Source organism: Myotis myotis, unplaced genomic scaffold, assembly GCF_014108235.1.
Source record: "Myotis myotis isolate mMyoMyo1 unplaced genomic scaffold, mMyoMyo1.p scaffold_m19_p_55, whole genome shotgun sequence".
Classification (NCBI taxonomy): Eukaryota; Metazoa; Chordata; class Mammalia; order Chiroptera; family Vespertilionidae; genus Myotis; species Myotis myotis.
Window position 1 is genome coordinate 215,755 of NW_023416363.1, and position 10,534 is coordinate 226,288.

General features: G+C 55.4%; 1 protein-coding gene across 1 annotated transcript; it reads right to left on the minus strand.

Annotated features, from left to right (window-relative positions):
- Nucleotides 1–751: 751 nt before the first annotated feature.
- On the minus strand, nucleotides 752–10,100 carry LOC118657460 (zinc finger and SCAN domain-containing protein 4-like). The gene is made up of 6 exons (XM_036311500.1): nucleotides 9,582–10,100; nucleotides 9,096–9,224; nucleotides 7,111–7,256; nucleotides 4,312–4,693; nucleotides 3,201–3,366; nucleotides 752–2,349 (listed from the first exon to the last, which is right to left on the minus strand). The coding sequence occupies exons 4-6, from the start codon at nucleotides 4,690–4,692 to the stop codon at nucleotides 1,619–1,621; spliced, it is 1,278 nt and encodes a 425-aa protein (XP_036167393.1). The 5' UTR covers nucleotide 4,693; nucleotides 7,111–7,256; nucleotides 9,096–9,224; nucleotides 9,582–10,100; the 3' UTR covers nucleotides 752–1,618.
- Between the last annotated feature and the right edge of the window lie 434 nt (nucleotides 10,101–10,534).

Below are 10,534 nucleotides of genomic sequence, written 5' to 3' on the forward strand. Positions count from 1 at the left end.
CAGGCATAACTGATTTCGCAAACAGGAAGCAGACTGGAGGGGTTCTGCCTCAGGTCGGCCTGTAGTATTTGAGTTCTTGACGTCATGCAGAAACATTTTCACAACACGAGTTCAGAACGTTTTGAAAGTATGTTTATTGAAGCTGCAGATTTTAAAACAATGTGGCCCTAGCCAGTTTGGCTCATGGATAGAGTGTCAGCCTGAGGACTGAAGGGTCCTGGGTTCATTTTCCATCAGTGGCACATTGAACATAATAAATGGCCCCAGCTGGTTTGGCTCAGTGGATAGAGCGTTGGCCTGTGAACTGAAAGGTCCCAGGTTTGATTCCGGTCTAGGGCACATGCCTGGGTTGTGGGCTCAGTCCCCAGTGGGGGACTTGCAGGAGGCAGCGGATCCATGATTCTCTCTCATCATCGATGTTTCTATCGCTCTCTCCCTCTTCCTTCCTCTCTGAAATCAATAAAAAAATATTAAAAAAAAATAATAAATGAGCCCTAGCTGGTTTGGCTCAATGGATAGAGCACCAGCCTGCAGACCGAAGGGTCTCAGGTTCAATTCCGGCCAAGGGCACATGCCTGGGTTGCAGGCTTGATCCCCGGTAAGGGGTATTCTGGAGGCAGCCAATCAATGATTCTCTCTCATCACTGATGTTTCTCTCTCTCGCTCCCTCTTCCTTCCTCTCTGAAATCAATAAAATATATTTTAAAAAAACCCAAAAATAATAAATAAATCCTATATAATAAAAGCCTAATATGCAAGTCAACTAAAAGGCAGCATGACCAGTTGCTAAGACGTGCACTGACCACCAGGGGGCAGACACTCAATGCATGAGCTGCCCTCAGCCTGCAGGCCCCAGGCCAGCCTAGGTGGGTGCAGTTGAGGGGGACAGCGATTAATCGCCCAACAGATTGGCCCTGATCACCAGCCAGGCCTAGGGACCCTACCTGTGTATGAATTTCATGCACCAGTCCTCTAATAAATAAGTAAAAGAAGGATGTGGACAGAGGATGGGGTCACAGGTAGGGTTTATGTCCTGGGGTTGGGCCTAGTTGTAGTCCTACCTTGGGCGGGGCCAGCACAGCCGTGGGTGAGCCTGAGGGGTTGGAGGGCGGGGAGGGGGGGGGGCAGTGAAGGGTTAAAGAAGATAGGCAGCACCACAGCCTGCAAACCGAGTCTTTATTTGATAGCCAGATTCCACGAGGCAAAGTAAGGGTGTGGCCAAGATGTTTACAATGTTCTCCTGGGTTTTGAATCTACTCAATTACATGCACCTGCTCAAGCTTTGTTTCCTTGCTGCACCTCCCGCAGCCCATATCCCTAGCCACCTGGGAGCCGCCTTCCACACCACCTCAGGCCATCTCTGGATTTTAAGGAATAAACAATACCCTTTTATTTATTCAACAACTTTATTGGTCATTGGAAACGTGTCAGCCACTTTCTCGGGCACATTCCGGGGGGGGGGGGGGGGGGGGCCTCATCCCCCGTGGAGGGCCATGCAGGAGGCAGGTGATCAATGACTCTTTCTCGTCATTGACGTTTCTCTCTCTCCCTCTCCCTTCCTCCCTGAAATCAATAAAAATATTAAATAAAATAAAATAAATCTATCTACACACACACATTACAGGGAGAAAGCTCCGCGCATGGAATGCCTGGATGTGGAGGCCCGGGGCATGGAGGCCAGGGGTGTGGAGTCCCTGGATGTGGAGGCCAGGGGTGTGGAGTCCCTGGATGTGGAGGCCGGGGCCGTGGAGTCCCTGGATGTGGAGGCCCGGGGTGTGGAGTCCCCAGATTCCGAGGCCTTCCTCTGGTGCATCCGCAGGTGGCGGTGGTAGGTGGAGGACTGGCGGTAGGTCCTCGCGCACTGGGCGCACGCGTAGGGCTTGGCGCCCGTGTGGATGCGCTCGTGCGCCCGCAGGTTGGTCGGGTGGCTGAAGGCGCGGTCGCAGCGGCCGCAGCGGAAGGGCCTCGCCTCCGCGTGGATGCGCTCGTGCACGCGCAGGTCCGAGGCCTGGAAGAAGCGTTTGGCGCACGTGGCGCACGCGAAGGGCCGCTCGTTGTCGTGCCTCCTCCGGTGCAGCTGGAACCGACAGAGGAACTCGAAGACCCGGGGGCACCGGTCGCACCGGTACCGCTTCCGGGCGCCCCCCGCCTCCCGGGGCGCCTCCTCTCGGGGGGGCTCTTCCTGGGCGGTGGGGGCGCCCGGACTTGCTGAACCGGAGCTGCGTGGACTCTCCCCCGACGCCGCGCGCTCTGCGGGGACCTGAGGGCTCTCTTCCGCCAGGAGGAGCGTAAAGGGGGGGTGGTCGTCTGGACTGGAAAGACTGTCGCCAGCGTCCTCTGCATCTTCATCTGTGAAATAAAGGGTGTCCGTGAGGCTGCGCCCAAGCCCTAGTGAGTGTGGCTCAGTGGATGGAGCGTCAGGCTGGGCACGCAAAGGTCCCGGGTTTGATTCCCCAGGACCCAGGTTGTGGGAGATTTTTTGGTCATCACAGATGTTTCTATCTTTCTCTCCTTCTCTCTTCCATTCTGAAATCTACAAAACTATTTTTTAAAAAAAAGAAAGAGGGAAGAAAGGAAGGAAGGAAGGAAGGAGAGGAAGGGAGGAAGGGAGGGAGGAAGGGAGGGAAGGGAGAAGAAGAAAGAGCCTCTTTAAAAGATTCCCTGACCGGTGTGGCTCAGTGGATAGAGCCTCAGTCTGCGGACTGAAGGGTCCCAGGTTCGATTCCGGTCAAGGGCATGTACCTGGGTTGCGGGCACATCCCCAGTAGGGGGTGTGCAGGAGGCACCTGATCGATGTTTCTCTCTCATCGATGTTTCTCTCTCATTGATGTTTCTAACTATCCCTCTCCCTTCCTCTCTGTAAAAAATCAATAAAATATATTTAAAAAAAAAAAAAAGAAAAAGAAAAACAGCCCTCGCTGGTTTGGCTCAGTGGATAGGGCATCGGCCTGCAGACTGAAGGGTCCCGGGTTCGATTCCGGTCAAGGGCATGCACCTTGGTTGCGGGCACATCCCCAGCGGGGGGCATGCAGGAGGCAGCTGATTGATGTTTCTAGCTCTCTATTCCTCTCCCTTCCTCTCTGTACACAATCAATAAAAATATATTTCAATCAATCAGTCAATCAATCAATCACAGAAACTGTACCCAAGACAGAGTCCACACAGAACAGCCCTCCGGACCCTGGGCCCCCCTCGCTCACCTGGTGCTGCTGGTCGGGGTGTCTCTGGGGACGTCGGGGAGGGTGTCCCCGGGGTGAGCGCCATGGGGGCTGCTGCTGAACGCTGCTCCTGGAGGATGGCCAGGACCTCTCCTAAGGGCATGTTCTCTGAGAACAGGGCTTCCCGCCCCTCCAGGCTGACATGTATCTGTGAACACAGCCTGGTCGCTGTCGGTGCCGCATCCCCACGGCCATGGAACCCTTGGTGGGAACCCTCCCCCTCCAGCTTTCCCACAATCCCTCGCTGTCCTGCCCTCGTGCCCACTGTCCTGCCCTATCTCTGGACCTTGCAATTCCTGGTTGGTGCCTTCCCTCAGGGAGAACAAGGATTCATATGAGGAAGCAGTTCTCCTTCGGTCACTCCTCATCCTGCAGGTTTCTGCTCAATCCTGAATGGCTTTTTTATTTTTACTTTTTTTAATCCTCACCCGAAGATATTATTCCATTGATTTGTAGAGAGACTGGAAGCTCAACCCAGCCTGGCTCAGTGGTTGCGCATCGACTTTTGAAACCAGTTCGAATCCCAGTCAGGGCACAGGCCCAGGTCGCAGGCTCCATCCCCAGCGTGGGGCGTGCAAGAGGCAGCTGATCAATGATGCTCTCTCATCACTGATGTTTCTCTCTCTCTCTCTCTCCCTCTCTCTCTCTCCCTCCCTCTCCCTCTCCCTTCCTCTCTGAAATTAATAAACATCCTATATAATAAAAGGCGAATATGCAAATTGACCAAATGGTGGAGAGACCAGTCACTATGATGTGCACTGACCACCAGGGGGCACTGCTCAGCCAGAAGCCAGGCTCAGGCCCCTGCAGCCGCTCTAAGGATGTCCATGGGGAGCAGGCCTAAGCTGGCAGTCGGGCATCCCCCGAGGGCTTCCGAACTGGGAGCGGGTGCAGGCTGGGCTGAGGGACCCTGCTTGAGTGCAGGAATTTCGTGCGCTGGGCCTCTAGTATCTATGTTTAAAAGCATCCCCTTGATGAAGAATAAGAACTGAACCGACAGTAGCTCCCTGTCTACTTCTGGGACCCCCAAGAGCACGTACGATTCCTTTCTCCGCTCCGTCCCTCACCCCAGGGGTCGGAACCGGCCACTCACCATGCTCGGGGGCCTCAGGACCTCACCCCGCAGGTGCTCCATGAACACGGCCATGTCCCTGCCGCTCGACTCCCACTTCTCCTGCCATGCGGCCCTCTCGCTGCTGGGCCTGTTGAGCAGGAACTGCTCCACTGACAGTTGGAAAATCATCTCCTGCTTACTCTGGGTGTCTGGCTGCAGCCACGAGCAGAAAGACCAAATGATGCCCTGAAGCTCCGCCACGCCATGCAGGTGGCTGCCGTGGTGCAATGAGATGGGCCCAGGGAGGAAGGCGACCTCCTCCACCTCCTCCCCCTCCTGGTTGACCGGTCCTCCGCGAAATCTGAGCCTGAAATTTCCTGCCCGGGGACCGTTCCTGGCGGGTTCGTCTTGAGATGCCATTCTGAGACACAAACAGAAAAGTTGAGAGCCAGATAAATCCACGCATGAGTTCTACCAGACACTGAAGACATAGAAAATTCTGATTTTACACAAACTCTCCTGGGGCGTGTACAAATTAAGTGGAGCCCTAGCTGGCTTGGATCAGTGGATAGAGTGTCAACCTGCGGACCAAAGGGTCCCAGGTTTGATTCTGGCCAAGGGCCACATACTTCGGTTGCAGACTCCTCCCTGGCCAGGCCCCTGGTCGGGGCTCAAGCAGGAGGCAACCAATCCATGTTTCTCTCACATGGATATTTCTCTCCGTCTTTCCCTCTCTCTTCCACTCTCCCAAGAAAATCACTGTAAAAATATCCTCAGATGAGGATTAGCAACAACGACAACAACAAAAAGTGGGGGGAAAATAAGACAAGGAAAAAACGGGGAAACATTCCCCCTTTGGTGAAGGAGTTAAGGGCAGTAGCTCCCTCAGAGCAAAACCTTACCAATACATTAAAGAAAGCAACTCTGCCCTAGCTGGTTTGGCTGAGTGGATAGAGCATTGGCCTTCGGACTGACGGGTCCAGGGTTCGATTCTGGTCAAGGGCACAGGCCCAGGGTGTGGGCTCAATCCCCAGTGTGGGACAGACATGCAGGAGCAGCCAATCAATGATTCTCATCATTGATGATTCTCTCTCTCTCTCTCCCTCTCCCTTCCTCTCTGAAAGAAAGAGGGGGGGGGGAAGGGAGGGAGGAAGAGGAAAGGAAAGGAAAGGAAAGGAAAGGAAAGGAAAGGAAAGGAAAGGAAAGGAAAGGAAAGGAAAGGAAAGGAAAGGAAAGGAAAGGAAAAGAAGGAAGGAAGGAGGAAGGAAGGAAGGAAGGAAGGAAGGAAGGAAGGAAGAAAGAAAGAAAGAAAGAAAGAAAGAAAGAAAGAAAGAAAGAAAGAAAGAAAGAAAGAAGGAAAGCCTGTCTGTCTACAGGCCAATATCTCAGGAATGTACGTGTGAAAATCCAAAGCAAATCAGAGGATATTTTTCCATTGACTTTCAGAGAGTGGAAAGGAGAGACACATCGACTGGTTGCCTCCTGCACACACCCTGACTAGGTACATGCAACCAAGGTACATGCCCTGGACCGGAATCGAACCCGGGATCCCTCGATCTGGAGGCCGACGCTCTATCCGCTGAGCCAAACCGGTTAGTGGATCCCTCTTGCTCTCTGAGAAAGGTCCCCAGTCCGTTCTGGTCCGGAGAGCCCTCCCCTGTCCCCCCTCCCTCCGACTCGGCCCCACCTGAGTTGTGGTGGCCGGTTCGTGCCTGTAGGCGCACGGGCACCTGTCTGCGTCTCTCCTGCAGGACCCGTGCCCTGTCCTCCTCAGCCTCCCCACAAGCCCTCCTTCCGGATGACCCCAGGCACACGCAGGCATCGTGGCCACACTTGCAGGCATGCGATCCCACACACACACAGCGGTGGAGCACTACCGTGGGGAAGACCTACGAATTTAAAACCAGGCCGCGTGCCCAGCTGGCGTGGCTCCGTGTCCACCTAGGAACCAGGAGGTCACAGTTCCATTTCCCGGTCAAGGCACACGCCCGGCTTATGGGCCCGATCCCCAGTAGGGGGCGTACAGGAGGCAACCGATCCATGAGTCTCTCTCCCTGATGTTTCTCTCCCTCTCTTCCTCTCTAAAATCAATACAAATATATTAAAAAGTAAAAATAAATAAATGAAAAGTCCTGCACAAGGAATTTTTCCTTATTTACCAAAGGAGCAGCTGTGTGATTTATTGAACTCCAGGTTCATAGGTCGGTGTTCAACCACTGAGCCACGCCGGAGAAGGCTGACAGTCACCCTTTATTTTATTTTATTAGTTTTTTAAAAATATTTTTATTGATTTCAGAGAGGAAGGAAGAGGGAGAGAGAGAAACATCAATGATGTTAGAGAGAATCATGGATCGGCTGCCTCATGCACGCCCCCCACTGGGGATCGAGCCCCCAACCCGGGCCTGTGTCCTTGACCAGAATCGAACCCTTCAGTCCTCAGGCCGACGCTCTATCCACTGAGCCAAACCAGCTAGGGCGACAGTCACCCTTTAAAGGTCAGCTCCTACCCTCACCCCAATCCTCAACCCAAAAGCCAGGGACCAACAGCTTCCCAACAGGCCATGAAGATGAATTCCTAGAAACATACAATGAACAGGACAACAGCCACACACACAGACTTGCCTGGATGGGGTCCCCTGCAGTCCAGCCAGCTCCTGCCCAGCTAGAGCCACAGCCAGCCCAGACCTTCCGGTGCCTGAGAGACCCCCTCTCTGTGTCCTGGGGACCCTGTCCTCACAGCCCAGCCCACATGCACATGCCTGCGAGCGCGCACACACACACACACACACACACACACACACACACACGGAAACGTTGCCTTCCCTTCCCCAGACTCACCTCCTCACGGACACAGACGTTCACGCTGGGTGACCCTGGCCCAACGCTGAGCTGCTGTGGGGCTTGGCTGTCAGCGCTGGTGCCTCTGATGTGCTTCCCAAGGCTCCTGCCTTTTATCGGCCCTCGGTCCGAGATGAGATTAAAACCTGTGATTGGATAAACTCAGCCTGTGACGGGTTGTCAGGTGGCACCTAGGCCTCCAGGCTCCAGCTCTAACACCGGGTCTACACCCCCCTGGGCAGGAGCCAGGGGCCAGGGCATGGGCCCTGACTGGGTTTCGAACCCTGAGCTCCTGCCTCAGCCACTGAGCCAGGCAGGCCCGGCTCCTACTCACTTCCTAATCTTCCCAGGTTTGCGAATCGCTTGTGCAGAACAGGCACATTCTTCTCTCCTCCTGTGTCCTCTCCCATCAGATTTTTTCCAGAATTAAGCACCTCCCCCTCCTCCCCTCCCTCCCCACCTGGATTATGGAGCTCAGCTCCTACCTGCCTCCAGTCTGTTCCCCGAGCAGCCACAAGGGACCTGGCAGCCCGGGCTGCCCTCCCTCCTCTGCTAGGAGCTGCCCCAGGCCTTGCAGACACTCGGATGGATGGAGGGGGGTCTCTGCTTGGGGGGGGGGGGTGGCTCCCACAGGAAGTGGCCAGCGGCCAGGAAGTGGAATAGAGAGTGGACGAGGATTGGGTAGAAAAAAAAATAGTCCCTCCGGGTCGTGGAGGGAGGGAAGGCGGGCGATAATCCTGTCTGATGAGCCAGGCCCAGAGGCTGTGGTCCTAACTGGCTTTCCGAGGGCGGAAGGGCCTAGATCTGGGGCAGCCCGCCATGGGGTTCCAACCCCAAAGCGTCCCTGGCGGAACCCCACCCTTCCCGGGGGGCTGTGCTGAGGCGGAGGGAGCCCAGGGGGTTCTAAGGCTGCAGAGAGAGACACGCATTCCCCGCCCCCAGCCCCGTGCCCCCCCCCCCCCCGGAGGCCCTGGGTTTGGGGGGGCTTCGGGGAGGCCATGGGCCCAGAGGGAGAAGCCGTGCAGGTCCCCCAGGTGCAGGTCCCTGAGCTGTAGAACCTGCATGCAGGTCTGGCTGCCTCCTGCACGGGCCGCCCACCACCCCCAGGGCCTGGGTTTGGGGGGGGAGTGGGGGACCTCGGGGAGGCCATGGACCCAGAGGGAGAAGCCGTGCAGGTCCCCCAGGTGCAGGTCCCTGAGCTGTAGAACCTGCATCCGGGTCTGGCTGCCTCCTGCACGGGCCGCCCGCCACCCCCAGGGCCTGGGTTGGAGCCTGCAAACCAAGTGACCTGCCTGTGACCAGAATGGACCCCAGGACCCTTCAGTCCGCGGCCCGTGTTCTCTCCACCCAGCCGAACCTCAAGGGTTGACAGTCACGTCTTGTTTTTTTGTTGTTGTTGTTGTTTTTCATGGTTATTGATAGCAGAGAGGAAGGGAGAGGGAGAGAGAGAGAAACATCGATGAGGGGGGAGGAGAGAATCATCCACCAGCTGCCTCCTGCAGGCCCCCCCACACTGGGGATAGAGCCCACAGGCCAGGCCTGTGCCCTGACGGGGAGTCTAACCCTGACCTCCTGGTTCACAGGTCGATGTTCAACCACGGAGCCACGCCGGCCGGGCTGACAGTCACACCTTCAATGTCAGCTCCTACCCTCACCCCAATCCTCAACCTGAAAGCCAGGGACCAACAGCTTCCCAACATGCCATGAAAATGAGTTCCTAGAAACATACAATGAACAGGACAACAGCCACACACAGAGAATTGCCCGGATGGGGTCCCCTGCAGTCCCGCCAGCTCCTGCCCATCTAGAGCCATAGCCAGCCCAGACCTTCTGGTGCCTGAGAGACCCCCTCTCTGTGTCCCTGGGGACCCTGTCCTCACAGCCCAGCCCACATGCACATGCCTGTGCGCGCACACTCACACACACACGCACACACACACACACACACACACACGGGAACGTTGCCTTCCCTTCCGGAGACTCACCCCCTCTCGGACACAGACGTTCACGCTGGGTGATGCTGGCCCGACGCTGAGCTGCTGGGGTGCTTGGCTGTCAGCGCTGGTGGCTCTGATGTGCTTCCCAAGGGGTGGAGATTGAAGTGTGTGCTGAGGCTGAGGGAGTGGAAAGGATTCTAGGTGAGAAAGAGAAGCATTTCCCCACCCCTCCCCGCCCCTCACCACCCAGCCCAGCCCAGCCCCGCCCCGTCAGCACCGCCCTGAGTAGGACCTGGGATGGAGCCTGCAACCTAGCTGCATGCCTATGACCAGAATCCAACCCAGGACCCTTTAATCCATGGGCGGACGCTTGATCCACTGAGTCAGACCTTCCGGTGCCTGAGGGACCCCCTCCCTGTGTCCCTGGGAACCTTCTCCTCACAGCCCAGCCTACATGCACATGCCTGTGTGCACACTCACACACACACACACACACACACCAGGGGAACGTTGCCTTCCCTTCCTGAGACTCACCTTCTCACGGACACAGACGTTCACACTGGGTGATCCTGGCCCAACGCTGAGCTGCCCAAGGCTCCTGCCTTTTATAGGGCCTGGGGTCCAAGATGAAATTAAAGCCTGTGATGGGATAAACTCAGCCTGGGACGGTCCCGGTGGTATCCTTGCCCTCAGGTTCCAGCTCTAACACCTGGTCTACACCCCCCTGGTCTACACCCCCCTGGGGCCATCCTCACACACACTCCTTGCCTGCAGGGCCATCGGACCTTCTCACTAAGGGGCATGCGAAGGTGAGCATCGTCGCAAGGACGTTCTGGTCAGGTTAGGTCATGAGAAAGTCATATGCCAGGGACACCGGTTAATAATTTGGATTTTTTTCAATAGATGGAGTTACACATCTGTGGATATATATGCGGTTTGATACGTATGCTATTTTGTTGTATTGACAGCAAGCTTCAAAACTTCATATGTCAAATTTGCTGAAGGTGTTAACATCATAGATTTTTTAAAAATATGTTTTATTGATTTTGTACAGAGAGGAAGGGAGAGGGATAGAGAGTCAGAAACATCGATGAGAAACATCGATCAGCTGCCTCCTGCATACCCCCTACTGGGGATGTGCCCGCAACCAAGATACATGCCCTTGACCGGAATCGAACCTGGGACCCTTCAGTCCGCAGGCCGACGCTCTATCCACTGAGCCACACCGGTTAGGGCTGCCAAATCGCTGTCGAAAGAAGACAATGCTCTGCGTTTGGTGGGATCAGGAAGGTGTGGTGTCTATGAGCTTCCAAAACCAGGTGAAAACGTTAATACTGATCGCTACCGACAACAAATAATCCATCTGAACCACGCTTTGATCGTGAAATGACCAGAATGTTCCAGAAGACACGGCAAAGTAATTTTGCTTCATGATGACGCACCATCACACACTTCAAAACCAGTCAAAGACACGTTCAAAGATCTTG

Coding starts and splice junctions, on each gene's coding strand:
- LOC118657460 (XM_036311500.1), bottom strand. CDS start 4,692: ATGGCATCTCAAGACGAACCCGCCAGGAACGGTCCCCGGGCAGGAAAT. Junction 3,367..4,311: donor TCCTGAGGCCCCCGAGCATG/GTGAGTGGCCGG, acceptor CTGTGTTCACAG/ATACATGTCAGCCTGGAGGG. Junction 2,350..3,200: donor ACCCCGACCAGCAGCACCAG/GTGAGCGAGGGG, acceptor TTTATTTCACAG/ATGAAGATGCAGAGGACGCT.